This window comes from Silurus aristotelis, assembly GCF_946808225.1.
Source record: "Silurus aristotelis genome assembly, chromosome: 28".
NCBI lineage: Eukaryota > Metazoa > Chordata > Actinopteri > Siluriformes > Siluridae > Silurus > Silurus aristotelis.
Window position 1 is genome coordinate 1,142,571 of NC_139601.1, and position 27,500 is coordinate 1,170,070.

The 27,500-nt window shown below is 41.9% G+C and overlaps 1 protein-coding gene across 2 annotated transcripts in view; it reads left to right on the plus strand.

The window, feature by feature from the left end:
- cacna1da (calcium channel, voltage-dependent, L type, alpha 1D subunit, a) overlaps positions 1 to 27,500 on the plus strand; it is an 82,589-nt gene that overhangs the window by 11,776 nt on the left and 43,313 nt on the right. For both annotated transcript variants that reach the window (XM_083533787.1, XM_083533786.1), the window contains exons 4-10: positions 11,507 to 11,646; positions 15,776 to 15,939; positions 16,409 to 16,561; positions 18,487 to 18,683; positions 21,420 to 21,523; positions 24,056 to 24,222; positions 26,126 to 26,200. In XM_083533787.1, the coding sequence (XP_083389913.1) occupies positions 11,507 to 11,646; positions 15,776 to 15,939; positions 16,409 to 16,561; positions 18,487 to 18,683; positions 21,420 to 21,523; positions 24,056 to 24,222; positions 26,126 to 26,200 (1,000 nt within the window). The remainder of the gene's footprint in view (positions 1 to 11,506; positions 11,647 to 15,775; positions 15,940 to 16,408; positions 16,562 to 18,486; positions 18,684 to 21,419; positions 21,524 to 24,055; positions 24,223 to 26,125; positions 26,201 to 27,500) is intronic.

The following is a 27,500-nucleotide window of genomic DNA, read 5'->3' on the forward strand; positions in this document are numbered from 1 at the left end:
TGTTGTTCCTGTGTTTCTCAGTTATAAATAGAGACACGCTGCTAAAGGCTTTGCTAGGAAACATTGAAACACACATCCTGGCGTGTTTTTAAACGCTGCATGTTTTAGCTCTGTCATGGAGCCGCTGTGAGATCGACAGTTGTGTCTCAAGGTTCAGGAGGACGAATAGATTGTGTCCTTTAAATCCACTGAATGACATGTTTCTAGCAGTCATCACTTTATGAAAATTCACTCACAGTTTTATTTGATTTATAATAACACTTGAGATAAACTGAGCCTTGTCCATGGTACTTAATAATATCCTTTCAAAACCAGGTCTGTTTCAGCACTGCCACAACACTCGACTAACGAACTTTAAGGTTAGAATAGTATTATACAGCAGCACCCACTACCTCCTGTAGCTCTACCAGAGGTCCTTAAGGACACAGTGTACCTTTATAAAGTACAGAACCAGAGCACCGGTTGTACATGTAGTACCCTGGGGAACAGAACTGGACCTGGACCTGGACCTCTCATTCTGACACTGACTCTGACCTTGTGAGGTGTGAAGTTGGCAGGACTGATGAAATTGACTGTCACACACACACACACACACACACACACACACACACACACACACACACACACACACACACACACACAGGCCAGTGTGTTCCTCAGTACACACACTTCAGAGATCGTGACGATGTCCAGACTTTAAATACCAACAAGAGGACTTTTGTTTCAGTGTTGTTCTCTGAGAGTTGATATATCATCGTGAGTCATCTGAGCCGCTTTTCACGTCGCGTCGACGCGTCTGTGTTGTGGTGTTAATCTCGCCGTGTGACAGTGAGCACAGGGCAAGAACACAGAACCACACAGGTTTTGATTAAAGGCCTGTATGTGAGCTGTGTTTACCCCCGAGGTGCTCGTACATCACAGTAACGTCTCCCAGTGCTGATTAGTCCATGAAGCCTTAATAATGGGCGGATTTCTTGAGCTAAATGATATATTGGTTGGGAATGTGTGTGTGTTTATGTGTGTGTGTGTGTGTGTGTGTGTGTGAGAGTGTGTGTCAGTGAGTAATGGATGGTTTAATAGTAAATTCATTAGCTGGCTGCAATGTGTTGCTCACTCCCAGAACCCTGACAGGCTAAATACTGAAATCGAACAGAATTTAGCCCTAATTTATGACTCCTAATATTTTGAAGGCGAGACGCCTCGTGTCCTCATCCTGATGTCCAGGCCTACGTCTTAGACAAAAACGATTTAATCCCCTGTACAAGTAAGAAGCTAAACACTCAGTAACAGTAAACTAGTCAGTCATGGATGCTGTCTGAAGCTTAAGTCAGTGCTACGACATTACATTTGATTATTTATTAATTTGGTTCTTTCATAACCGCACTCCCCCAAATGTTTTATTTCTCTCATATCGCCACAAACTTTGCCACCGATTCGGCTGCAAGGCACTCAGACTCGCTGTCCAACACACACAAATCACTGTGCTCCAGACACTGCAGCAGAACATCTCGGCTTCACCGGCAGCACTTTTAATATATTAAAAGGCACAATACGGACCAAGATGGCCACCGCCGAGCGAAACCTAATCAATATACGGAGCAATTTATTTACGTACTGTAACCACGGTGTCTGTGCGGCTGGGCTCTGATCAGGGGCCAACAGCCTTACTGTGCAGTTTAGGAGCCAAGGAGGACTGCCCAGTCATCACTCAGTTTATTCTGTGTGTGTGTGTGTGTGTGTGTGTGTGTGTGTGTGTGTGTGTGTGTGGGAGGGTGTGGATGAAATGTTGAGTCAGGTTACATTAACGAGGATTTTTGGCTGGAAGTTGTGTTTCCTGAGTGGATGCTTTGTGTGTGCGTGTGTGTGACAAAAGAATATGTACTATAAGTCTTTGAAGCATAAATAAACTGTGGTGAGTCAGAGATATATCTGGGCTGCTCCGCCCCCTCACTCACTCACTCACTTCCTCAGTGCTGATGTATGAATAAAACAGATGGGTTAAGGGCTAGATGTCCGTCTTCCCCTCCCTCCCTCCCTCCCTCCCTCCCTCTTTCTCTCTCTCTCTCTCTCTCTCTCTCTCTCTCTCTCTCTCTCTCCCTCCCTCCCTCCCTCCCTCCCTCTGGCTGTCAGCAGTGATGGTGATGGCAGAGAATCTTTACAGTGACAGACAAGCTGGGGAGAGATATAGCCTGCATGATTTCTCTCTCATATGCCAGCAGTTTGGAAATGATTACAGATGTTTATATATTATTGTATGGAAGGTTGTGGATTAGTGTGAGTTCCTGTTCTCCCTTGTGCTTACCACAAGACACAAAAAAAACCTGCCATGTTACATGTTACAGAGAAACTTCTTTGTCCTGAGGACGTCTGAATCCTTCAAGCTACAGCTTCATCTCGGACCCTGGAGACTCCTTCCCTCAATGATTAGTAAACATCCCCATACAGAAAACCCTTTTTTGTAGAAACATTGATGTATTTAACACAGAACAAGCGCCTACATAATAGTAATCTATGTACACTATATTGACAAAAGTATTGGGACACCTGATCTTTCCTGCCATATGTGATTCTTCTCTAAATTGTTACCACAAAACTGGAGACACACGATTGGATGTGGTATAGTAACATTTTCCATTCACTTGAACACACAAACCTGTTCCAGCATAGCGATGCCCCATGCACAAAGCCAGCTCCATTAGGATCTGCTTTACATGGTTTTTGCGAGGAACATTTTAAGTGACGTTGTGCAGCACATGCTTTATATAGCCAAAAGAATTTTAACGTCTGGTTCCATACCAGTGGCAGAGGAATTTTTCATAGGGGTGGCCAGGCAGGGGCCAGCAGTCACCCTGGGGTTGCACTGTTTTTGGAAGCTCTTGCCAACCTATCAGTGAATGTTGCTGGAGTTTGAGGTTCTCCTAGATCAATATTTGAGAAATGACTTTCGTCTTTTTGCAATTACGACCCTCCCCTGGCAACCCCCTAGCTCCTACATTCATATGAAGATGTTCCCCACTTTTGCTGTTATAATTTTTTTTTCGAGAAGATTTTCCACTAGATTATGGGACGTGGCTGCAGGGATCATTCAGCTACAAGAGCAATAGTGAGGTCAAATACTAATGTTGGAGGAGGTGAAGTGTCTACAGATGTGTTCAGGGGGTTGAGGAGATCAGGATTCTGTTTAGTACATTCACGTTCAACAACCATGGAGCTCAGGGTGTCTTCCAGAAGTTGATGTGGGTGTGACGATCAGTTGTCTAAAACATTCTGGTTGTTGGTGTAGTGTATTGTGGATGTTCAGTGTGTCTTGTTTTAAAACTAAATTATTTCTATACAGTTGTTAGTAGATGTGCTTTACTTTTATTTAAAAAGTGACCAATAATTTGTGACTAATATTTGATATGTAGACTGATTTCTCTCAGCACCACTGCTGCTACATGAATATAACCAATCACAACACTACAGAGATGGAGGCGTGTCCTGAGAGTCACATAGAACAGATTAACATGGCAGAGGTAGAGCTGTAACTTCCTGCAGACACAACAGGAAAATAACGGATTTATTTAAGTTTTTCTTTTGCTCTACAAAGGCGTGTGTGTGAAAGGGCCATGTGTTAGAGGTCAGAAGGCACTTAAGTAAATTGATGATTTGCTCTTTAATTTCCTCATTGAATCGCATTGTGTTGAATTGAATGGAAATCTAATCACACTGCTTAATAGCGTAATAGGGGTGAATCGTATCGTATCTGCTTCATATGTATCCTTCCAATCCCACTGTGTCTCAGTCTCTCAGCTGAGTAGTGTGTCAAATATGTACAGAGTTGTGTTATTGAGTACTAACACTGGCTGGTTGATGTTCTGGGTTTTCCTGTACATAATTGTGAATGTAAGGTCATGAGAACAATCACGACGACAGCAGACTGGTTACGAGCCTCGGAGCTCATCAGCGTGTTCAATTGAGCTGCACCTGAAAGAGCCAGATGTACATAAAATGCTTAAGTAAGTGTGTGGACGATCTTTTTTAAAAACTACAGGTGAACTTTCAGGTGACATTTTCTCTGCTCTAACACACACATTCTTCTAAGGAAGGCAAGACAATTAGTTTGAGCGAAACAATACTGATATCAGAAAGCTCAGAGGATCTCCAGTGCACTGTAGTTCTCTTCACCACATGCTTCAGTTCACTGTGAAACAGCTAGCATTTTATTTCTTTTTTTCACTCCCCTTCTCTCTTTCCACATCTCCAGCAACAGCCTGTAGTCCAGTCCAGCCTTTTATTCAGTTAACAAAAGCTCCTGTCTCTCTTACTCTGGGATAAGTGCTCCACTCAGTTGTCAGTAAATTGTTGGCAAAACAAGACCTGCAGCCACCAAAAGGGTTACAAACACACACACACGACCATTTTCCTGCACTCTCAGAAGAACCTACTGAGAAAGAGGAACCCACAACACAGGCTGATGAATGACTTTCAGGTGGACAGCTAGCTAATTAGCATGCAAACTCACTCAGGCATCTGCGTAGACCTACTGATAGGTTGGTTATGGACGTTAGAGGTCTTGTTCTACAGCTGCCTGTGTTTCCATGCTAGCTGAAGGATGTGTGCTTTCAGTGGGAGTGGAAGTAAACAGAACAGAGCTTTTGGGCTCCAGGAAACAAGAATGCAGTGAGAAAGGTAAGCTGCAATCCTTCTGATCCTTATGCGACATTAGTGACGAGCAGATTTCCCAACCTTTCTGTAGGTTGCTGGATGTTATGCAGAAAACATCTGTGCCAGATTCTGACATCTCAGTGAGTTGAGGTTTTGTCATTGATATTTATGGTTTGGCTGATGAGCAGAGTTTGGCAGTCAAATCAGACCAAAGTGTTAACAACTGTCCATAAAGGTAATCAAAATGTCCTGATTGATCTTAGATTTCCATTGGTGTAATTCATAATTATAGTTAAGTAGCTTATTCGTGTATCTGTACTTTGCTGGAGTGTTTCCATTTGGGGAGATTTTAGTGAAACCTCACTACATTTCGAAGTCAAATATTTCACTTTACTCAACTAATTGGAAGAAATTAGAAGTCAGTGTGACTCCCAGGTACAATCAACCGGTTAGACCCTCACTGAAAGGCACAGGATGTGTTCGGATAGAAAAAGCTCTTGTCTTGGCTTTACTTTATCCTGATTGTTAATAATAATAATAATAATAATAATAATAATAATAATAATAATAATAATAATAATTATTATTATTATTATTAAATAAGTTTTCCTTCATTGTATTTTTTCATATAATCACATCCTCGAAACTTCTGCATTTATGATGTGTATTTAATTCACTCTGTAGTCTGTAGTATCGTACTGCTCTGTCTGGTCCTTTCACTCAGCATTTTGTTGCAATTCAGTAATTATTATTTTTATTATTAATGAATTAATACATTTGTTACTTAATTTTTTTTTTTTTAAAGGTATTTCTCAGTTTAGGAGACATATGTCTGATGACAAGTGCTCTTTGTATGGGAATTCGTGGCGTTGTGGTAAAGTCCTGACCTCTGGAGTCAGAGGTTGCTGGTTCGAGCCCTGACCTTGGCCTTCTGACGCCTTCTGAGGTCTCCTGAGTAATGGGACATGGTGACAGTTGGTTGGAGAAAGAACGGGATGGTGGGGGATGGTAAAAAGGAGCTGACGGGGGTGGAAATAATTTTTTTATTTTTTTTTTAATAAATAATAAACAAACTGCTTTTTCTCCTCTGTTGGTTTCCCTCTTATTAGATACACACTGCCTTCCTGCGCTGCTCTTTCAACCTCCACCTTTGCCACTCAGATTGTGGGGTCCTGCCTTTGACCCGCACTGAGCCACCATGCTCTGTCCTGCTTACTCAATGCCACAGAGTTTTCATCCTCGCCTTGATCTAGTGGTGGCCATTGGTGTCACCATCACCAAGTTTTGCCCCTCAGATCTGTGCCTTCCTCCAGATCTTCCACACAGTTCAGTGCTCCACTTGCCCCATAGGGGTGTCTCGCTCTTTCTCTGGTAGCTGTTGTGCCAGTATCCGTAACCTTTGCCGCTCACATTTGGGACGTTAGGACATTTTTGTAACCGCCCCTTGTGCCGGTTCTTCAACTTTTGCTCACATTTTGTTGCCTGGGTGTTATTTGAACCGACACGTTTTATTCCCCAGACATTCTGCTCATCCCCATGAGCTACAGAATCTCACACTTGCATCACATCATATAGGACATTTCATTTTGGGTTTTTTAATAGTGAAGCAAAAGTGTGTTTAGAACTGGGAGTGTTGTGCATGAGAGACCAGTGTGGTAACCATTACACCACTGTCTTGGACTTTTGTCTTAAAAAAAAGCTGAACATATAGTCACATGAACACTAATAATATATATAATCAGATGCAAGTTGCAGGATTTGAACCCACAACTTCCAGCATGCAAACCCATGTCTTAACCCACCAGACCATGATGGTGCACCAGAGGTAGGTGATTTATCTTATACACATTCGTTATAATAACAAAACCCCCCCCAAAAAAAAACATGGATTTGATCTTGCGATCTCCAGATTTTAAAGCCATTGCTTTAACCACTAGGCTATGGAAAGACACAGTCAACCCTTGAAAAAAATCACATTTGGTTTAACATTTAAACCAAAACTCTTTTTTAAGAAGTCACCATGTATAATGTAGAGGCGTTGGTAGGACTTGAACCTGCAATCTCCAGTGTCAAAACAGATACCTCTAACCACCAGACCAGAGAAACACAGAGTGTGTTATTGAATAATGCCTATATGGTGTAGCAAAATGACTGACAGCAGCAGATGAGGAGGAGGAGCTTGGAACCTTTCCACTCATAGACATGGTGATGTGCACTGCCTTTTGGACCGTCATCTTATAAATAAATAAATATTACACATAAAAAGCACAGAGAGGTGCACATCTATTGTTATGGAATTATCAGAAGTAAATTATTAATTTTTACACAATAGTTGGAAAAGGTCAAGGCTGGACTTGAACCTGCAACTTTAATCAACAAGAACCATATAATTACCAACCAACCTACAGAAAGATGGACAGAGGTGCTGATTAAACCTCATGTAGTTGAACAGAATGCTTAACACTCAAAGAAGATGAAACTGCAGGAATGTATAAAGAGGTGGAAATGTTAGATTTGATCCACCAACTGTCTGATACAAGAGTCATATCGTTTACCATTAGGAGACAAAAAAAGAAAGAGAAAAAAATTATTAAAGAACTGAGGCATATAAACAAGTAAAAGACACAGGGTTTGAACCTGTGAGCCCTGACTTTAAGAAACAATTCTTTAACTATCAGGCCACAGAAGGACACCAGCTGGTGGCAAATAAAACACTCTAAGAGATATTTAACCACAGAACGTCAAGCAAACACAAGAACTGCTGGCAAATAACGAAGTGGAAAATGTAAGGTTTGAACCTGTGATCTCTGACTTTGAGAACACCGACTTTAGCCCCTTGACCACAGAAGGAAAGAAAAAAAAATGTCAAAACACATTAGGAGACAGTTGAGAAAAAAAAAAAAGCCAAGCAACAAAAATAATATGCTGATTGCAGGCTTTGAACTTGTGACCTCAGACCTCCCAAAACATGTCTTTACCCACATGACCACAGAAGTACATTCACCTCACGTAAATTAAACACATTAGGAGACAGTTAAGAAAAGAAATCCAAAGAAGGCCAAACATCTGGTGGTATATAAAGATATGGAGAACTCAGGGCTGGAACCTATGATCTCACAACCTAAGACCTAGTTTCTTAACCACCAGACCACTGAAAAACTCCATGTGACTGCAAAACAAACACATTAGGAGATTATTGATAACAGACCGTCAGGAAAACCCAAAAACAAGTGGTTTATAAAGAAGAGGAGAATGTGGGGGTGGAAACTATGATCTCTGATTTAACCACCAAGCCACAGAAGGAGAGGAGAACGTTTAGGATAGAATAGATCACTTTAGGAGACAGCTGAGAAAAAGAGAGCTAAGAGAAAAATAAGAAATTGTGGTATAAAGAGGCAGAGAATGTGGGTTTTTACCTTAAGATGTGTAACTTCACAAAGCATGTCTTTAAACACCAGACCACAGAAGGAGAAATTACAAGTGTAATTAAGAATGCAGTTTACACATTAAGAGACATTTGACAACAGAACGGCAAGAAATACAAGAACTGGTGGCATATAAAGAGATGGAAGATGCAGGGTTTGATCTCACATCCTTCTCTTATAAGAACCACATCTCTAACCGCAAGACCACCGAAAGCTATGAGCAGCTGCTGATTTAAGCACATGGTTTGCTTTAAAGGAACAGTTTGGCAACAGGAAGTAAATTATAAAACATGTTGGTGGAGAATCTCAGACATGAACCCACAACCTTTAAACAGAAGACTCGTGTCTCTTACCACCAAGCTACTGAACAGCACATAGAACCTTCTGTATGAGAAGAACTGACTCCCAACATAAACATTAAGCATAAAGTGTATGAGGAGTTACTTTCAGCACTCAACATATCATTGGCCAGAGAACGTAGAGATTGGCCCAGAGAACCACCATCATTAGGAACTCATCCACCATCTTCTGCTGAAATTTTTAGATGGAAGGAGTGTTAGTGGGTCAGCATTAGTGTAGGCTCTGCAAAACACTGCAATCTGATCTTCAAACCTTGTGAGTTTTATAGCAAATAATACCATATGCTCCAAACTTTCAACACACCAATTTCCAGATCATAAACACCTCCACCTTACATACAATATACTCATCACATATTCCTTTACCATGCTGGAGATCTGAGTCTTCCTCAACAGAATGAAAACAGGAACTGTGATACTCATTTTTGACTGAAAGGTGAAGGATATCTTGTTGAGCTACAGGATCACTGACTTCCCTTCCCTTTAAGGGAAAAATGTGAGCAGATCAGACTTGAACCAGGGATGTGAGATCACATCAAGGTAACCACTCTAACCACTACACCAACCCCAAACTAAAAATCAGCTGCTTTTTGGACATTTTGGCTTGTCAGTACTTTTTCTGGCTCAATGCAAACACCCAAACACCACACCACAGCACTGCATTGTTGCTTCACTGATAATGATACTGAAGCCTCTTAGATACCTTGAGAGCAAACTTCCTGCCATATATTGGGTTTTAAGCACATATGTTGATGTAAGAAGGTTTTTGGGTATGTTGAAGGTATGCTTCACCTTCAGCTGGTGCCTCCTTTACAGCCAGGTGACATATTTATACACATAAAATCAGCAAACTCACAGGGCAGCTTCAGCTCGACTCTGCCACGTCGCAGGTGTCCTATAAATAAAATCGCCTGCTGCAATGTTTTACTTCTTACATGCGTCCTGGGTGGAAAAGGTACCCGAGCTTTTGGGCCACATTATCCAGATTCAGATAGAAGCTCAGGTCTTTACATCATCATGAGAGGTTTTATTTCATTCTAATCCTCATTAACGAGGCATGAACTTGCATTCCAGCATCAGGATTATATACAAAGCATGTTCACCAAAATGACGATAATAAAATGTTGCCTTTTCTGCTCTGGTTTCACTCTGGGTTTTGGTCTCCTCCAGTACCCACAATGCTCAGAGTACTGCAGTGAAGAGAGTGATGCAGCATGGCTTTAGAACTCTGTCCTGGTCTTTCTTCTCTTCTTCCGACTCCGTGCTCCAATCGTCAGCTTACAGAACATCGGTGGAAAATGTGGAGTGAGAAAAGTCGCTCAGGTTCTCAGAAGTTAAGAGTGAATCCTGACCTATCGGTGTTGTGTTTAAGTGGATTTAGTTACAGTAATGCTGCTGATTTAACAAAGTGGCATCCATATTGATTTATTTTTCTCTAAGCAGATCCAGTGCAGCCCAAAGAACGTAGGACACAAATCAGAAGTGTGTGTGTGTGTGTGTGTGTGTGTGTGTGTGTGTGTGTTCAGGATTTATTACAGGCAATAACAGGACGTGTAATCTTGATTGTTAGATGACTGAAGCGTCCACAAGGAGTTCTTTAATTTAAGGTTGTGTGGTATGAGCAGATGGTCAGAAAATTCCTCCCTAAGGGGAACACACGTGTGTGTGTGTGTGTGTGTGTGTGTTTTTGTGTGTGTGTGTAATTGCGCACACATGCATTCATGCGTACATGTAAATGTCATAATGGAGGTTGTGCACAGGATTCTTTCTTTCCGAGTATCACTTATACACCAGATTCACACACACACACACACACACACACACACACACACACACACACTTTGTGTCACATGCATTTGTTTTTTAAGTTTGTGTTACAAATCCAATATAAACTAATATAATGAATTATAAAAAGTAAATAAATAAATAAATGCAATACAATACAATACAATGTAAAAAAAAAAAAAAAAAAGAAATGAAATACCCCTGTGTAGGAGGATACGGTCAGGGTGTTGTAATGAAACATGAAACAGAAGTGTTTATGTTCCTAGAACAGCAGACACACAGGGGTTTATTCTTCCTGCACCACACCAGACACACACTGTGATTTATTAAAGACTTTCCCTGATGCAGCTGCTGTGATCCTGAAATCCAACTTTTGAACTTATTGAACAAGCTGATGGTCATCCCTGGAGAGAGAGAGAGAGAGAGAGAGAGAGAGAGAGAGAGAGAGAGAGATGGGTTTAACAGACTGTATCAGACTCATAAGGGCATTTGAGGATTGGTCAGGAGACGTATGTTCTTGTGATGTCATGTTGGATGTAAATGGGAATCTCTTTTCGACTTCGACACCTGGCTTCAGGTCGTCTCGAGCTGTTGCAAGGAAAATACGCCATTAGATAATATGATAAGGAGGAAACCTTGAGAGGAACCAGACTCAAAATAGGAACTTCTTCTCATCTGGTTGACACCAAAAGTGTGATTATAAATCATTGAAACATTACACACACTGGAGAGTGAGAGATATCATGGACCCCAGAGTGTGTGGTTATGAATAATGTCCTTTTTACAGTGTTCTACACTACAGTCAGTTGGAGTTGTTGTGGGACCAGGAACTCCTGAGCAACTCGGAAATAAGCTCAACCTCTGAGTTCATTACAGATTCAACACCAAAACACCAACATGCCAGAGCCTTTAAATCTTTAATGATGGAGATACAGTAGATGTAGAATGTTATTTTTAGTATTGATTAAGAGGTTGTTTATCCAAAATCTTAATAAATTGTGATCTAATTGAAGCTGATACATCTCTAGATCTATGTGTGTGTGTGTGTGTGTGTGTGTGTGTGTGTGTGTGTGTGTGTGTGTGTGTGTGTGCTTAAAACACTTCCTGAGACATGAAGAAAAGCAGTGGGTTAAAGTTTGTGGTAAAATTTCTCGATAAATAGTTTGACGGAAGAATAATTTTGGTAGCAAACACATTGAGATAAAAGATCATTATGTAAATGATAATCAATCTCTCTCTCTCTCTCTCTCTCTCTCTCTCTCTCTCTCTCTCTTTCTCTCTGTATTCTAGGAAACAGTAGAATATGCCTTTCTCATCATCTTTACAATTGAGACCTTCCTAAAGATCATAGCGTATGGATTAGCCATGCACCCTGGCGCGTACGTCAGGAACGGCTGGAACATGCTGGACTTTGTCATCGTGGTCATTGGGTAAGTGTGGAACTAAGGAACGCTGGTTGGTGTTTTCCCTTTATTCTCTCATCATTCTCCATTCATTCTTCCTCCATTCTCCCTCCATTCTCTCTCCATTCTCCTGTCATTTTCCCTCCATTCTCTCTCCATTCTCCCGTCATTTTCCCTCCATTCTCTCTCCATTTTCCCTCCATTCTCCCTCCATTCTCTCTCCATTCTCCCTTCATTCTCCCTCCATTCCCCCTCCATTCTCTCTCCATTCTCTCTCTCTTCTCCCGTCATTCTCCCTCCATTCTCCCTCTATTCTCTCTCCATTCTCCCGTCATTCTCCCTCCATTCTCCCTCCATTCTCTCTTCATTCTCCCTTCATTCTCCCTCTATTCTCTCTCCATTCTCCCCATTCTCCCTCCATTCTCTCTCCATTCTCCCCATTCTCCCTCTATTCTCTCTCCATTCTCCCGTCTTTCTCCCTCCATTCTCCCTCCATTCTCTCTTCATTCTCCCTTCATTCTCCCTCCATTCTCTCTCCATACTCCCCATTCTCCCTCCATTCTCTCTCCATTCTCTCTTCATTCTCCCTCCATTCTCCCTCCATTCTCTCTTCATTCTCCCTCCATTCTTTCTCCATTCTCCCGTCATTCTCCCTCCATTCTCTCTCCATTCTCCCCATTTTCCCTCCATTCTCTCTCCATTCTCTCTCCATTCTCCCTCCATTCACTCTTCATTCTCTCTCCATTCTCCATCCTCCCTCTATTCTCTTTCCATTTTCTCCCCATTCTCCCTCCATTCTTCCTCTATTCTCTCTCCATTTTACCTCTTCCTCTTCATTCCCCCTTCATTCTCCATCTATTTTCCCTCCATTCTCCTTTTATTCTACATTTCTCCATTCCAGCTTCATTCTCCCTCCATTCTTGTGGATCAATGCTACAATAGAATAGCATCTTTTCCCTGAACAAAAAAGAGACAGAAAACCAGAGAAGACGAGCAGAATGTAAATGAGTGGGAAATGTAAATGATAAAATATTTGATTTCCAAAAGTCCACAGCAGAGGTCTGAGCCATGAGAAGCAAACACACCTCGGGAAATGATGAAATATAACTCATCTACATGCAAATCCATAGAAATACATGAAGAGCAGGAAAGAGGGAGAAACGAATCCAGGTGAGGGTCATTTCAACTGCATCAGCCCACTCAGGTTTGTCCAAAGCTCAGGTTGTTCTTGCATTTTGGAGGTCATGCTACAGTTCCTCTGCTCCCGAGAACCACCTGCACTACTGTCTTATATAAAAAGTGCTCCATTACTGCAAACAAACTTGGAAGAGAGTTGAACATAATACACTGAAGGTGAAGGTCGTGCAGCTGTTCCTCGAGGTGACGTGATGTTTATGCATCATGTACAGCATGGAGATATCAGCAGAGGGATTATTTTCACAGACGTGCAGGTGGAGATGCGCACGTGACGGCCTCAGGAGGTCCGAGATGCATTTTAGTGATGTTCGACCGAATCTAGACCAGATCCTCCTGATATGCTCATAATGTGCCGCGTCCTTGTGTGACCTCCAGCGAGCTTCATCAGTCATTTGGATAAAGTGACGGCAGGAGCACTAAATTCAGGGAAATGACATGGTGCTTTTCCACCACGATGGGTGTCCTCTTTCTCCAGATACAATTTACACTCAACACACAGACACTAAAGTCTGGTGAATCAGAAAAACATGGAGTTTTGCTGAAGGTCAGCGGTGTGTGTGTGTGTGTGTGTGCGCGTGTGAGGTGATGTCATGCAGGTCCTTGCTGTGCCACTAGTGAATCTATCAGCTTTATTGGGAGTCTGGTCCTGCTCTCAGAATCCGATGCATTCATTTACCACCATCACGTGTTCACTTGTCTTTCTTCTTCCCAAACAAATCCAGTTCTCTCTGTCTTTCTGAACTCCTTCTCCTATACTGTAGTCACACTCCCTAAGCACGTATGCATTTACACACACACACACACACACACACACACACACACACACACACACACACACACACACACACATACACACACACACACACACACACATACAGATCTCTTCAAGCAGCTATATGACCCAGAAAAGACAGGAGGAATATCATCAAGTCTCCTGGCTCATGGAATGACTCACCATCTTTCCATACTCGCCTCTTTTTGGAACAATGATCCATTCCTCGTTTTCTTTCTTTCCATTTATTCTTTCTTTTAACACTGTCTTTTAATTGTTTTGTCATGTCATTCTATTCTTCTCTCATCCCCCCCTCCCCCCACACACACACATTTCCTTTTTTCTCTTTTTCCCACTCTGTGCTTACAGGCGATGCACAAGTGTCTCATTGTTTCCGTCTCTCTCTCTCTCTCTCTCTCTCTCTCTCTCTCTCTCTCTCTCTCTCTCTCTCTCTCTCTCTCTCTCTCTCTCTCTCTCTCCTCGTCTATCGGTCTGATGGTGTTAATGATGCATAACTGCTACAGACTCGCCATCTAACGGTCAGATTATCAACGCCACGTAACGAGAGCTTTCAAGAAGCAACAATGGAGAATTATTACCCAACATCAACGACTCCTGATGAGCCTCACGCACCCTGCCGTGAACTATATACCGTCAAGTAGGGGGTCTATGATTTATACCGTCTACGATACGATCCTAATTGTTGTTTTAACGAAGTGCGATTTGACATTTCTGAGTACGTCCCAAACAAAACACAGCTACAGAGTGCACACACACGTCACGTGATGAAGTCCAGTAGGTTAGAGTCGTGCAGGTGCACATTTACAGTGTGTTCTTTCACTGCATGATCCAATAAAATACATTTCAAATCATCACAACATTCAACATATGGGGCAGGAAATGTGTACATTTATATCATACAGTTAATCAGTATCACATGAAAAATACAGTTTTCCTTGAAAAATCAGCATGATTACAAATGTAATATTATTCAACAGTTCAATCAACAAGAAATTGATATTAAGAGACACGTTTTAGACACCACGATGCTTCTTTTTGCTCGGTTTCGCCAACAAAAATAATTCCAAACAAAGCCACAGCACTGTTTTGTGTCTCTGAGCAGTAGTGAGTCATCAAGTGATTCGGTTCAGTGATTTACTGGAGAATAAACTTTTTCATTTAAAGTATCTTTCCTCTGCATTGCTAGAATACATTTTATTGACACTGATTTGATTTGCTTGATAACAGTGAAAATGTCATCATTTAAATCCACTGAATAAATTTGACTCAAAGCTGATGCACACTTTTATAAAAAAAAATGGCTTTATGAACGAAAAAAATTTCCATAATAGGTAAAAATCTATTTTAACTTTTTGGAAAAGATGAATCTTTAAAATAAAACATTTTAGGCATCTTCCCGTGGGCTCACCACCTGCAGGAGGGACCGTAAGGGACGGTGCTGTGAGGATTGGGCAGCAGTCGGAGGCGGGCGTCTGCTTAGACTGCTGCCCCCGCGACCCGAATTACGGATAAGCGGGAGAAAATGAAATGACATGACATTTTAGGCATCAGCTTTTCATGGCAGTCCAGCACAATAACTTTCTTTCGGCTTCTCCCATTAGGGGGCGCCACAGCAGATTATCTGTATTCATGATCCGCATGTTTGATTTGGCACATGTTTTTACGCTGGATGTCCTTCCTAACGCAACCCTCCCCATTTATCCGGGCTTGGGACCGGCACTAAGAGTGGCTGGGGTTGGTTCCCTCATCGGGGATCGAACCCGGGCCGCAGCGGATCCGAACCACTAGACCACCAGGGAACCTTCCCATAACACACTCAGCAGAATATCGTCTGATTATCGTTATCGATAACGTTATCGTTAACTACGATCACATTCAACACACACCTGCTAACCTGTGAATAAATATAAATAAATATGAAATAAAAAAGTCTAATATTTCTACAGCATGACTGGAGCACATATTATAGCTAATCTTAGCTTAGCCCAGATTAGCCAGTGGGTAAATTAGATTAGGTAACTGCAGAAAACAGACGCTAACGTAAGGTGAATAATATCATTTCCACTGAGTGATACTGTGGCACATTCCAACACCAAATCTCTCCACGCTGACGAGTGCAATGTCCATAAAAAGTTCATATGTGAAATGACCATTGTGTCTCTGCAGACTGTTCAGTGTTACGCTAGAAATGCTGACCAAAGAAGGGGGCGAGAAGGCGACAGGAAGCCCCCCACCCGCCTCTCACGGAGGAAAACCCGGCGGCTTCGACGTCAAGGCGCTGCGAGCCTTCAGGGTGCTGCGACCCCTACGCCTGGTCTCAGGAGTACCTAGTGAGTGACCTTCCACACGTCTCTTTATAACATTCTGCTCTTACACTTCACCCGCGTTTACACGTCAGGTTTGAAATGATTTGTACCCTTGGTACGGTGGAGGAGAAGCGAACACGGCTGCACCACATGAGCATATGGCAGCTTTCACTCATGTCCCCAGGAGTGTTCACTCTGAGCAAGCTGTTCAGTGTGTGTGAACACGCCCTCACATGTGTGAATCCTCCTGAAAACATCTCTCTGCTCAAATACACACACATTAGGGGTGTGGGGAGAAATATCATGGACACATGGAGATGTTTTACATCATTTACAGAAGATACAGAAGAACCAGCATTGACTTTAAAGCAACAGACCAAAGCCTGAGAAGAAATATATCAAGTTTATGCTTGTCCACTAATTAAGCTCAAGTGTGTGTGTGTGTGTGTGTGTGTGTGTGTGTGTGTGTGTGTGTGTGTGTGTGTACCTGCAGGTTTACAGGTAGTGTTGAACTCCATCATAAAAGCCATGGTTCCTCTTCTCCACATTGCTCTGCTGGTTCTCTTCGTCATCATCATCTACGCCATCATCGGCCTTGAGCTCTTCCTCGGCAAATTGCACGCGACATGCTTCATAGTCGGGACAGGTGGGTTTCAGAGATTTAGCTTCAGGTTGTAGCGACGCCGCTACACTTCCCGCTCTGGTTTTACTCCTGTGTTGTGGTTGTGGAATTGAACGCAAAACAACACAGTTATAAAAACACAACACAGCAGAGCATCAGAGGTGAAAAACGTACCTGAAAAATCATACTTGAGTAAAATTCTAAATACCTTCTGCATTAAAAAGCACAGATTCCAATTTGACTTGAGTATCTGATTTGAATAGTACTTCAGTATTTGACTCATAGTGAATGCTAATTTATGAGGTTTTATTTCTTAAAGTACAAAAGCAAATTGTACACCTCAACACCTTCTAACCAACCAATAAAAAATAAAAGAAATTAAAGACAAAGAAGTAAAGTGATCTTTCAAATAGAGATGAGCAATAACATTAAAACCACTGTCAGGTGACAAGAATAGCAGTAACCTCATCACAGTTGCACCAATCACATGAGTGAGATTCAGTATTGATATATATTTAAAAAAGAAGACCAAGTGATTCTCCTTCATAGCTACATAACTCTCTGAAATCAGTGGCTCATCCAGCAGGATAATATTCCCCATTACATTGCAGAAACTGTTCAGAAATGGTGTAAAGAACATGACAAAAAGTTCAAGGTGTTGACTCGGCCTCCATATCTCCCAAACCTCAATCAAAAATCTTTAACAATAGGTCTAATTTTTCATTGTGTATATTAGTATATTATAGTATAATAATAATATAATTTATTAGTGTATAAAATTACAGAATTATGTCACAAAGTATATACAGTACAGACCAAAAGTTTGGAGACACCTTCTCATTCAAAGAGTTCTCTTTATTTTCATGACTGTGAAAATTGTAGAGTCACACTGAAGGCATCAAAACTATGAATTAACACATGTGGAATTAAATACATAACAAAAAAGTGTGAAACAACTGAAAATATGTCATATTGTAGGTTCTTCAAAGTAGCCACCTTTTGCTTAGATTACTGCTTTGCACACTCTTGGCATTCTCTTGATGCCTACTTTAAAGAACCTACAATATGACATATTTTCAGTTATTTTCAGTTTTGTTATGTATATAATTCCATATATAATTCCACATGTGTTAATTCATAGTTTTGATGCCTTCAGTGTGAATCTACAATTTTCATAGTCATGAAAATAAAGAAAACTCTTTGAATGTGTGTCCAAACTTTTGGTCTGTACTGTATATATAATATATATAAACTTTTGGTCTGTACTGTATCTATAATATATATAAACTTTTGGTCTGTACTGTATCTATAATATATATAAACTTTTGGTCTGTACTGTATCTATAATATATATAAACTTTTGGTCTGTACTGTATCTATAATATATATAAACTTTTGGTCTGTACTGTATCTATAATATATATAAACTTTTGGTCTGTACTGTATCTATAATATATATAAACTTTTGGTCTGTACTGTATCTATAATATATATAAACTTTTGTTCTGTACTGTATCTATAATATATATAAACTTTTGGTCTGTACTGTATATATAATATATATACAGTACAGACCAAAAGTTTGGACACACCTTTTATTCTACATCAACAAAAAGCTTTTTGGAAGTTTTTGGAAATAATTCGAGCTCTTTTTGCACTAAAAATGATGCCAGCGGCACTAAAAAGTCGTTTAGAGGCAGAGGTGCAGAATGTAAGTGGTAACAGTGACTGTCAATTAATATAGAGTATAGTGGAGTAAAGAACATCTACAGAATCATAAATGAAGCTGAGCAGAGAGTTAACGTTGCTTATATCTTTGATACTCAGTAAAACTAGAAAGTGGGGAAAAAGTACAGTAACGAAGTACATTTACACAAACTTGACACCACTGCAGAGCGTATATGAGTGTGTATTATATTGTGTGTGTGTGTGTGTGTGTGTGTGTGTAGCTGTGATAGCGGAAGACGAGCCGGTTCCGTGTGCGGTGAACGGTCACGGCCGGGTCTGCACCCTGAACAACACGGTGTGTAAGGAAGGGTGGACCGGTCCCAACAACGGCATCACCAACTTCGACAACTTCCTGTTTGCCATGCTGACCGTGTTCCAGTGCATCACCATGGAGGGCTGGACGGACGTGCTGTACTGGGTCAGTCACTCAATTAGCGTTCTTTACTGATTCTTTCTGTGGAGATTCAGCAGTTCTGTTTCCATTGAGCTTGAGAAAGGCTTATAACAGATATTATTATTATAAATATTATTCTATGCTACAGAAGAGGCATTTCTGATTCCTCCCCTGCAGGGTCACTGCTGCTACACTCCTACAGCATAGACATTCCACATTCTCGTTTCTGATTTGCTGCACTTTACTCTTTTTGTCTTGAAATTGGGTATAAAAACAGATATAAAGTTACACAGAAAATGTTTAAATGTCGAGAAGAATTTGTGCTCCGCTGCGTTCAGGCCGAATTGACAGATTAAGATTTTGTCTCATGGATGAGATTAATTTCTACAACCAATGTTTAAATACACACTCATTCTAATATGTGTGTTTCGCACGTCATTACCTTCTCCCACATCATGTGGAGTTTGGACACTGGACCTCCTGGAGTGTTTAAAGCCTCTGGCATGGAGAAGCTGGTGTTGGATCTGTGATGATCGCAGATGTTGAGCTATTTTATGAGTTGCTCAGTAGCTCCTGGTTTTATAACCACAAATGACTGTAAAAGACTGTAGAAAGATCATCAGTCATAATCACACACTCCAGTGCTCATGTTAGTTCTCACTCTCCAGTGTTCTGTAGTGTTTAAAGACTATAATCACACTCTTGATGTCACCCAAATGAGGGTGAGTTCCCTTTTGAGTCTGGTTCCACTCAAGGTTTCTTCCTCATAACATCTGAGGGAGTTTTTCCTTCACCACAGTCACCACGGTGCTCATCAGGGATAAACACACACCATTCACCTTCACTGTTAAATTCTGTAAAGCTGCTTTGAGACAGTGTCTGTTGTAAAAAGCGCAATAGAAATAAACTTGACTTGACTTGACACTCTTTCCTGCCCTGTCCATACTCACGGTTCATTTATTTTTATTAAATATACATGTGTTTGTGGACAGCTGGGGCAGTAGCTATGATAAAGGGAGTCCTGGTGCCTTACTAACGCTCATAAAACCACAGACTCCTGCTCTGATGTTACTGTGTCCAAAAAGGAGAAAAGAATCTGAAAAATGTCCCCATTTTGAAGCAAAAGACTTCATTTCTCAGCAGAGTAAATGGCATTTGTGTGTGGAGGAGACAGGAGGCCAAAACGAGGAGAAAAACGTACGTTTTTAACACGTATACGGTGTAAATAAGAACTAAAGCAGATTCTCCACATTCTGATGCTATAAAGTATCAGAATTTCCTCCTTCTAGATAGATGGCATAAAGGAGATGGTGAGATGGCTTACAACCCACACACACACACACACACACACACACACACACACACACACACACACACACAGAGCAGCGGAAAAGCCGGGCGATAAAGAGAGAGACGAATCTCTCGCTCTCTTTCTCCCGCCCACCACTAACCTTGCGCCGGAGCTCCAGAGCACATCGGACCCTTCCTCCAGCGAGGCAGCGCGAGTGTGTGGGTTCCTCACATCACTTTCTCTGCACACATCAGAGATTCTATTTCAGGCCTGACATTTGTTGCTCTGTATCTCAAGCTGCCTGCAACTGTACTCCTCATTAACACACGCTGGGTTTCTTCAACTCAATATGGAGTCGCAGCATGCAGGATCCATTAAAACCCAAAAAAATGAGTGTGCTGCAGCTGTCTGGTGTTTCGCCTGATTATCATCAGGTCGCAAATCCTGATGATTCCACAACCCTCGCAGAGCCTCGATCTCTGCCTCACTGTCAGTCACAGTGACGTGCAGTCGGTCAGTAGACTGTTAGAGGCAGGAAAGTGGACGTGACTAAACCCAGGGGAGGATAAAAAGCCTAAATGAGTATGTGGCATGTGCTTAAGGTTGCAAAATCAACTATTACTATTACTAACTATTCAACCAACAGTTGATATTAATAACCTCAGCTGAGGCTACGCCCCCTACAGGCACCGTGCATTCTTTCATCACACAACACACATCGTTTCTACAATCCTGCACACAAAATAATGTGAAAAAGAAAACGTCCATCTTGTCCAATATTTCACATAAACGAGATACATATCACATATATTTATATTTTAAACTTGCTGTGTGTAAGCTATTGTACTAACAATTAAATCAAAGCGGCAAAAAAATCTACATTTTCTAAATCTGTGTAAGTTTGCATGCATGTGTCAGACTGTGACCAAACAAAATGTTTATAATATGTTTGTAAGGAACTTATACTATTCCCATGGAAAGTTACTGGAAACTTACCTGAGATTTTCCACCCTTTGGCATCGCTCGGTGTGCTTATTTAGGAACAGGAAACAGGAAATCTGATTATTAGCAAAGAAACGTGTTTTGCTCTTGTTATAGAAATAAGATTAATTAACACCTTTCCACCAATCAGAATCCTAATCTGTTTAAAACGCTGCTCCACCTGACTCTTACTCTGGATCACTTATTTTCCATGATTGACATTTTCCTCCTCCTATTATCTGTTTATCTTCTCCCATTTCTCTATTTTATATGTTTCTCTTTTATCTTCTCTCTCTCTCACACTCACTCTCTCTCTCTCTCTCTCTCTCTCTCTCTCTCTCTCTCTCTCTCTCTCTCTCTCTCTCTCTCACACTCACTCTCTCTCTCTCTCTCTCTCTCTCTCTCTCTCTCTCTCTCACTCTCTCTCTCTCTCTCTCTGTCTGTCTGTCTGTCTGTCTGTCTGTCTTGTCTGTCTGTGTTGCTCTCAGATGAATGATTCGATCGGCTTGGAGCTGCCCTGGATCTACTTTGTCAGCTTGGTCATCTTCGGCTCTTTCTTCGTCCTGAACCTTGTTCTGGGAGTGTTAAGTGGGTGAGGGGCTCGCTTTCTTCACTCTTCTGTCTCTTTCACACTGTCTGTACTTCACAAAATCTGTCTGTCTGCCTCCGACATGATGCCCGTTTCCTGTTGGGGGACTCCTGTCCTCCTCTCAGGCACTTCTGGGCATTTAAGGTAACACTAATGTTTGGATTTCTGCAGTTGAACAACTCTATGGGCTTTCAGCTGCCGTGGACCTACTTTGTTAGTCTGGTCGTTTTGGGCTCCTTTTTCGTCATGAACCTTGTGTTGGGTGTGCTGAGTGGGTAAGAGTAGTGTACTGGGTGTGTTTAGATGGTAAGAAGAATCTTTAATTGGGTTACAGGTGTGTGTTGATTGTGTTATTGGGATACAGGTGTGTGTTACAGGTGTGTTGGGTGTGTAATTGGGTTATAAGAGTGTGTTACAGGTGTGTGCTATAGGAGTGAGTTGGGTGTGTTATTGGGTTAAAAGGAGTGTTTTACAGGTGTGTGTTATTGGGTGAAAGAAGTGTGTTACAGGTGTGTGTTACAGGAGTGTGTTGGGTGTGTTATTGGGTGAAAGGAATGTGTTACAGGTGTGTGTTATTGGGTGAAAGGAGTGTGTTACAGGTGTGTGTTATTAGGTGAACGGAGTGTGTTATAAATGTGTGCTACAGGAGTGTGTTGGGTGTGTGTTACAGGCGTGGGTTGGGTGTGTAATCGTGGTAATTGGGTTTAGGGTGATGATTGATTGACTATTCTCTGAACTCTGATCAGTAGTCTCATAATGATTCAGTGATTGTGTGCTAATCAGAGAACTCGGTGTTAGTATAACCCTCAGCCTTGCCCAGTTTCACTTTCATTTCCAGACTAGGAGACGTTTAAAGGATGCATGTGGAGAAGTTAGGAGGAGACAAACAGACTTGAGACAATCAGAATGAGAGAATGAAACAGCAACGCTACAAGACTGCAGTCAACACTGACCATCACAGCCAGGAGAGAGAGAGAGAGAGAGAGAGAGAGAGAGAGAGAGAGAGAGAGATAGGGGTTGGAAGCAAGCTGGAAGAAAGAAAGAAAGAAAGAAAGAAAGAAAGAAAGAAAGAAAGAAAGAAAGAAAGAAAGAAAGAAAGAAAGAAAGAAAGAAAGAAAGTCACAGAGAAAGAGAGCAGAGTGCACATTCTAGCATTAAGGCATCTGAACAACAAACCTGATTTCACACTGCACTACACAGTTTGTTATACATGTGAAAAATAATCTAATAACAAAACTCTAAAAACTCTAAACAAGGTTATGACTGTAGGACTGGGTATGAATGAGTGTAGGCGTATGTGAGTGTAGGACTGTATGTGTTTGAGTTTAGGTGTAATTTCGTGTAGGTGTATGTGAGTGTAGGTGTACGTGAGTGTAGGTGTATATGCGTGTAGGTGTATGTGAGTGTAGGTGTACGTGAGTGTAGGTGTATATGCGTATAGGTGTATGTGAGTGTAGGTGTACGTGAGTGTAGGTGTACGTGAGTGTAGGTGTATATGCGTGTAGGTGTATGTGACTGTAGGTGTATGTGAGTGTAGGTGTATGTGACTGTAGGTGTATGTGAGTGTAGGTGTATATGCGTGTAGGTGTATGTGACTGTAGGGGTATGTGAGTGTAGGTGTATATCTGTCCAGCAGATTAGCAGTATAACCCCCCCAGCAGTGCTTCTCAAACACACACACACACACACACACACACACACACACACACACACACACACACACACACACACACACACACACAATCTGGACGTACACCAAGTGTGTCCTATATACAAGGGCAAACTAAGGCAGTCAGAGACTGTGTGTACAAACACACACAGTCGTGTATTTATATATAGAGAGCAGGGATTCGTATTCTTCGCCTTATTTTGTCTCACAGCAGACTCATGGATTCGAGGCGAGTCAGATGGAGTATGTTGTGACTCAGTTTGAGTGTGGTGCGCAGAGCTGCGCGACGGGCTGAAGAATGCTAAAGCCGTGTTCACTGCATGACCTCTAGTGAAGTGGCTGTTGTTAGGAGAAGATGAGCATCCCACCTGCTGGTGGAGATCGGGAGTGCGCTAGGGTACAGTGCTGTAGTGGAGTGCACCATCGCCTGACCCTCTGCTGTACAGAAGCACAGAGATGCAGTGTGTTATTATTTCTGTCCTGCAGAACGGATACACATTTCACTTCTAATACTAAAGCACTAGAACTAAGTCACAGTTTAATTCGGATATTAAATTAAAAAAGAGAATTTACCTGTTATTCTTGATTTATTTCAGTATTTAATACACCTTGACCTGTTCAGAGCAAGAAATTATAACCTCCAGTCTCTCTGTGCTTCAGTTTCATCTCAATCGTGTGTTTCTTGTACAGAATATTGATTGATTTATGATGTGCAGTGTGATGGAGAAGATAAATAAGTGCATGCTCATGCTTAGGTACATGCATGTGGACACTCCGCCGTGGCGCCGTGCCGTGTGTGTGTGTTTGTGTGCTAATCACTGTGCGTGTGCATATTTGTGTGTGTGTGTGTGTGTGTGTGAGCATAGCGAGTTCTCTAAAGAGCGAGAAAAGGCAAAGGCCCGTGGAGATTTCCAGAAGCTCCGTGAGAAGCAGCAGATGGAGGAGGACCTGCAGGGATACCTTGACTGGCTCACGCAGGCAGAGGACATCGACCCAGACAACGAGGACGACGAAGATGGAAGCAAACACAACCGTGAGTCGATAATGCGCACACACACACACATACACAAGTAGAATGCTGTTTCTTGTTTTGAAATCTATCAAATACATTTATCTGTCTGAAGCTGAAGAGCACAAGCTTGAGTTAGCTGTTGAGGCCCAGATGTGTCGTGAGCTGTGCTCCTACTGTACTGTACTGTGTGCGTGAGAAGTTGTTGGATCAGCGTTTACCAGTGCTACAGGAGGAGAAAAGTTTGTTTGGAAAAAATCCTCAATCCTCTTACACAGTGAACAGATTTACACAGACTCTGAGTTCACACGCATAACCTTCATACTACAGACTGATCACACAACCTACAGGCTCATGTTCAGCATTACACTTACTTATGGCAGTGTGATTCCTGTGGTATAAAATGTCTGGTTTATGACTTTAATTGGCTCAGGCTACGTCCACAGGATAAAAACGCTTCACGTCCACACTTTAGTTTTCTAGTGTTTTCCAAGAGTTGCTCATCCACACTGAAATATCTGAAAACACTCACGTCTCTGTACGGCACGAGCAAAACTTAAGACTTACAGCTTTTATTTCAGCAGGCCATTAGGAATCCAAATGAATCACAGAGCAGTTGGCTACAAACACAGAAGCACACACACACACACACACACACACACACACACACACACACACACACACACACACACACCATTGTTCAATCCTGAAAAGCCGATTCCATTCCTTCTGTCTGTCATAATTTTACACCTCATTTATGTTTTTTTTTTCTCCATTTAAATTCAGAACCATACGTTTTATAACAGAGTGTGTGTGTGTGTGTGTGTGTGTGTGTGTGTCTGCGCCGCCCAGTCCGTAATCAGCCGTATGTAACGCTGTTCATTATTACATTACTTTGGAACTGCTGATTTGATGTGTGTAAGGTGTGTGAGCTGTAAAGCCGAGTTTCATGATAAATAGCATGTGGATGGAAACCACCTCACTATTATCTCATCATGTCCATGTTTCCTGTAACTAACCTCTCATCTTCCTCTTGTCCCTCTCCAGCACACCACACCACTCACGCCTGCAGTCTTACTGTTGTTTGTTGTTGTTGTTGTCCTAAATTATTTGTTGTTGCTGTTATTATTGATGTCCTGTATGCTTTGAAGCCACCGGTGCCCGGCCACGTCCTCTGTGCCAGTCCACATTCCTGCCTGATTCCAGCTCCTGACTGCGCTCTGCTGAGAAGCTCTCAAACATCTAAAAGCACAAAAAGCAAAGAAAATTGGATCACAGTACAGAACCACCGCAGCAGTTTCATTTCACTCCTTAATTTCAGGGAAAAAAACTCAAAAGTCTTCTGTAGATTCAGCACCACACGCTGTTCTATTACACTGTTGTCTGCCATCTCTTCTAGCAGTAATAGAACATGTTAGATACATACTACTGCGTTCAGTACCGCCACGCTACCATCCACTTTTATACCAGTAACATTAAAAACCTCGGTTTCACTTGAACTTTGTGAGCTTTCATTTTTATTATTGCCTTCAAAACAAAGCAGTGGATTATTTTTAAACTGATTAAAAAAATCAAATCAAAGCATTAAATACAACACGAGTCGAATTTGCCTGTAAAGTTAGCCCAATTTCAGTGTGAAAAATTTAACCCTGGCAACCCATGGTTACAACTAATCACAAGTTAATTCAGGCTGAGTAACTCCCTGGGTGGAAGTTGGTGCAGATGTTCTCCTCACTTCTGTGATGTGATGGCGTGTGTTTGGGAGCTGGAGCGCTGGCGGGCGGTGCAGGGGCTCCCGGAGGCGTGGCTGGGGATCGTTTCGGCTTGAACAAATCCAACCTCATGACTTGCTCTTTCACTCTTATGTCGCTGCTGTGTGAATCGGTGCGCTTCCCTGTTGTGTGGCGTGGGCCGGCGTCCGGTGCAGGGGTCACGCTCGCTGACCTCATGAACAAGAAGAAGAAAGGGTTAAACTTGTTCAGTCACTCTTCTGACACTCACGGTAAATCCACACACACTTCCCCCAAAAGCAGTGCGACTGTGTGACTGTGGTGTGGGTGTGTGTGTGTGTGTGTGTGTGTGTGTGTGTGTGTGTGTGTGTGTGAGTGAGTGTGAGTGTCAGGAGGGAGTGTGTTTGGGATAACGCGAGTGTTTGTGTGTGACATCTGGATTAAAATGTACTAAAGTTTATAAGGAAGAAATAAAACAGGAAGGAGAAGTTGTTTGTGTGTGTACTTGCGCATGTTTCTTGTTTGCTTGTCCTCCATCATTCTGCATGTTGTGGTAGATTTTGTTCCTGTTTCGTGTGTCAGGGTCTGAGATGAACATTTATCTTCTCACCATAATCCTGATGATGGATTTTGAGGTCGTATTTAAGCAGCGTGTTTGGAGGACACGATGTAAAAACCATGTGATCAGTGCTGATGTCCATGGGCCTTGTTCATGACACACCCTGACTCACCACTGTGTGTTTGTCCCGCTCTACCTTTCTGTGTGTGTGTGTGTGTGTGTGTGTGTGTGTGTGTTCATTTAAGACCCTGCTCAGAGCCGCAATCCATCACACTCATCTCGTCTCACACTGCACCAGAAGAAGAAAACAACACTTAGAAATGTAGATGAAACAGAAGGCAGACGCTCCTCAGTAAAAGCGTGCGGTTCCTCTGTAAACCACCGCCACCTTCTGCCTTCTCTTTCTAAAAGTGAGAGAATAAGGACAAAACCTGTTCAGCTCAGCAGTTCCTCACACCATCACACTCTGTACATCCAACACTGCTGTATCAGCACTCAGAGAGAGAGAGAGAGAGAGAGAGAGAGAGAGAGAGAGAGAGAGAGAGAGAGAGAGAGAATGGGAGTAAGAGAGAGAGAATAGGAGAAAGAAGGAACAAAATAAAAGGAAATTTAATTTAATATAAAAAAAACCCCTGAGAGACAGAAATGATGAAAGGGAGAGCGAAAAAAGGCAGAGAGATACAAATTAAGAGAGCCAGAAAGAGTAGAGAGGAGAAAAGAAACAAACTTAATTGAGAAGAGACATAACAAAAGGAAAAAGGGTGCACAAAAAATAAACAGTGAGACAGGAAACAATGGCCAGAGAAAGAAGGAGGGAAAGTGTGAGAGGAAAAAGAGAGGGCGGGAGGGAGACAGGAGAAATCTGAAAATAGAGTTTAATGTCCGTACTTGTACATGACTGGTTACACACACACACACACACACACACACACACACACACACACACACACACACACACACACACACACACACACACACACACACACACACACACACAGGACTACTTTTCATCT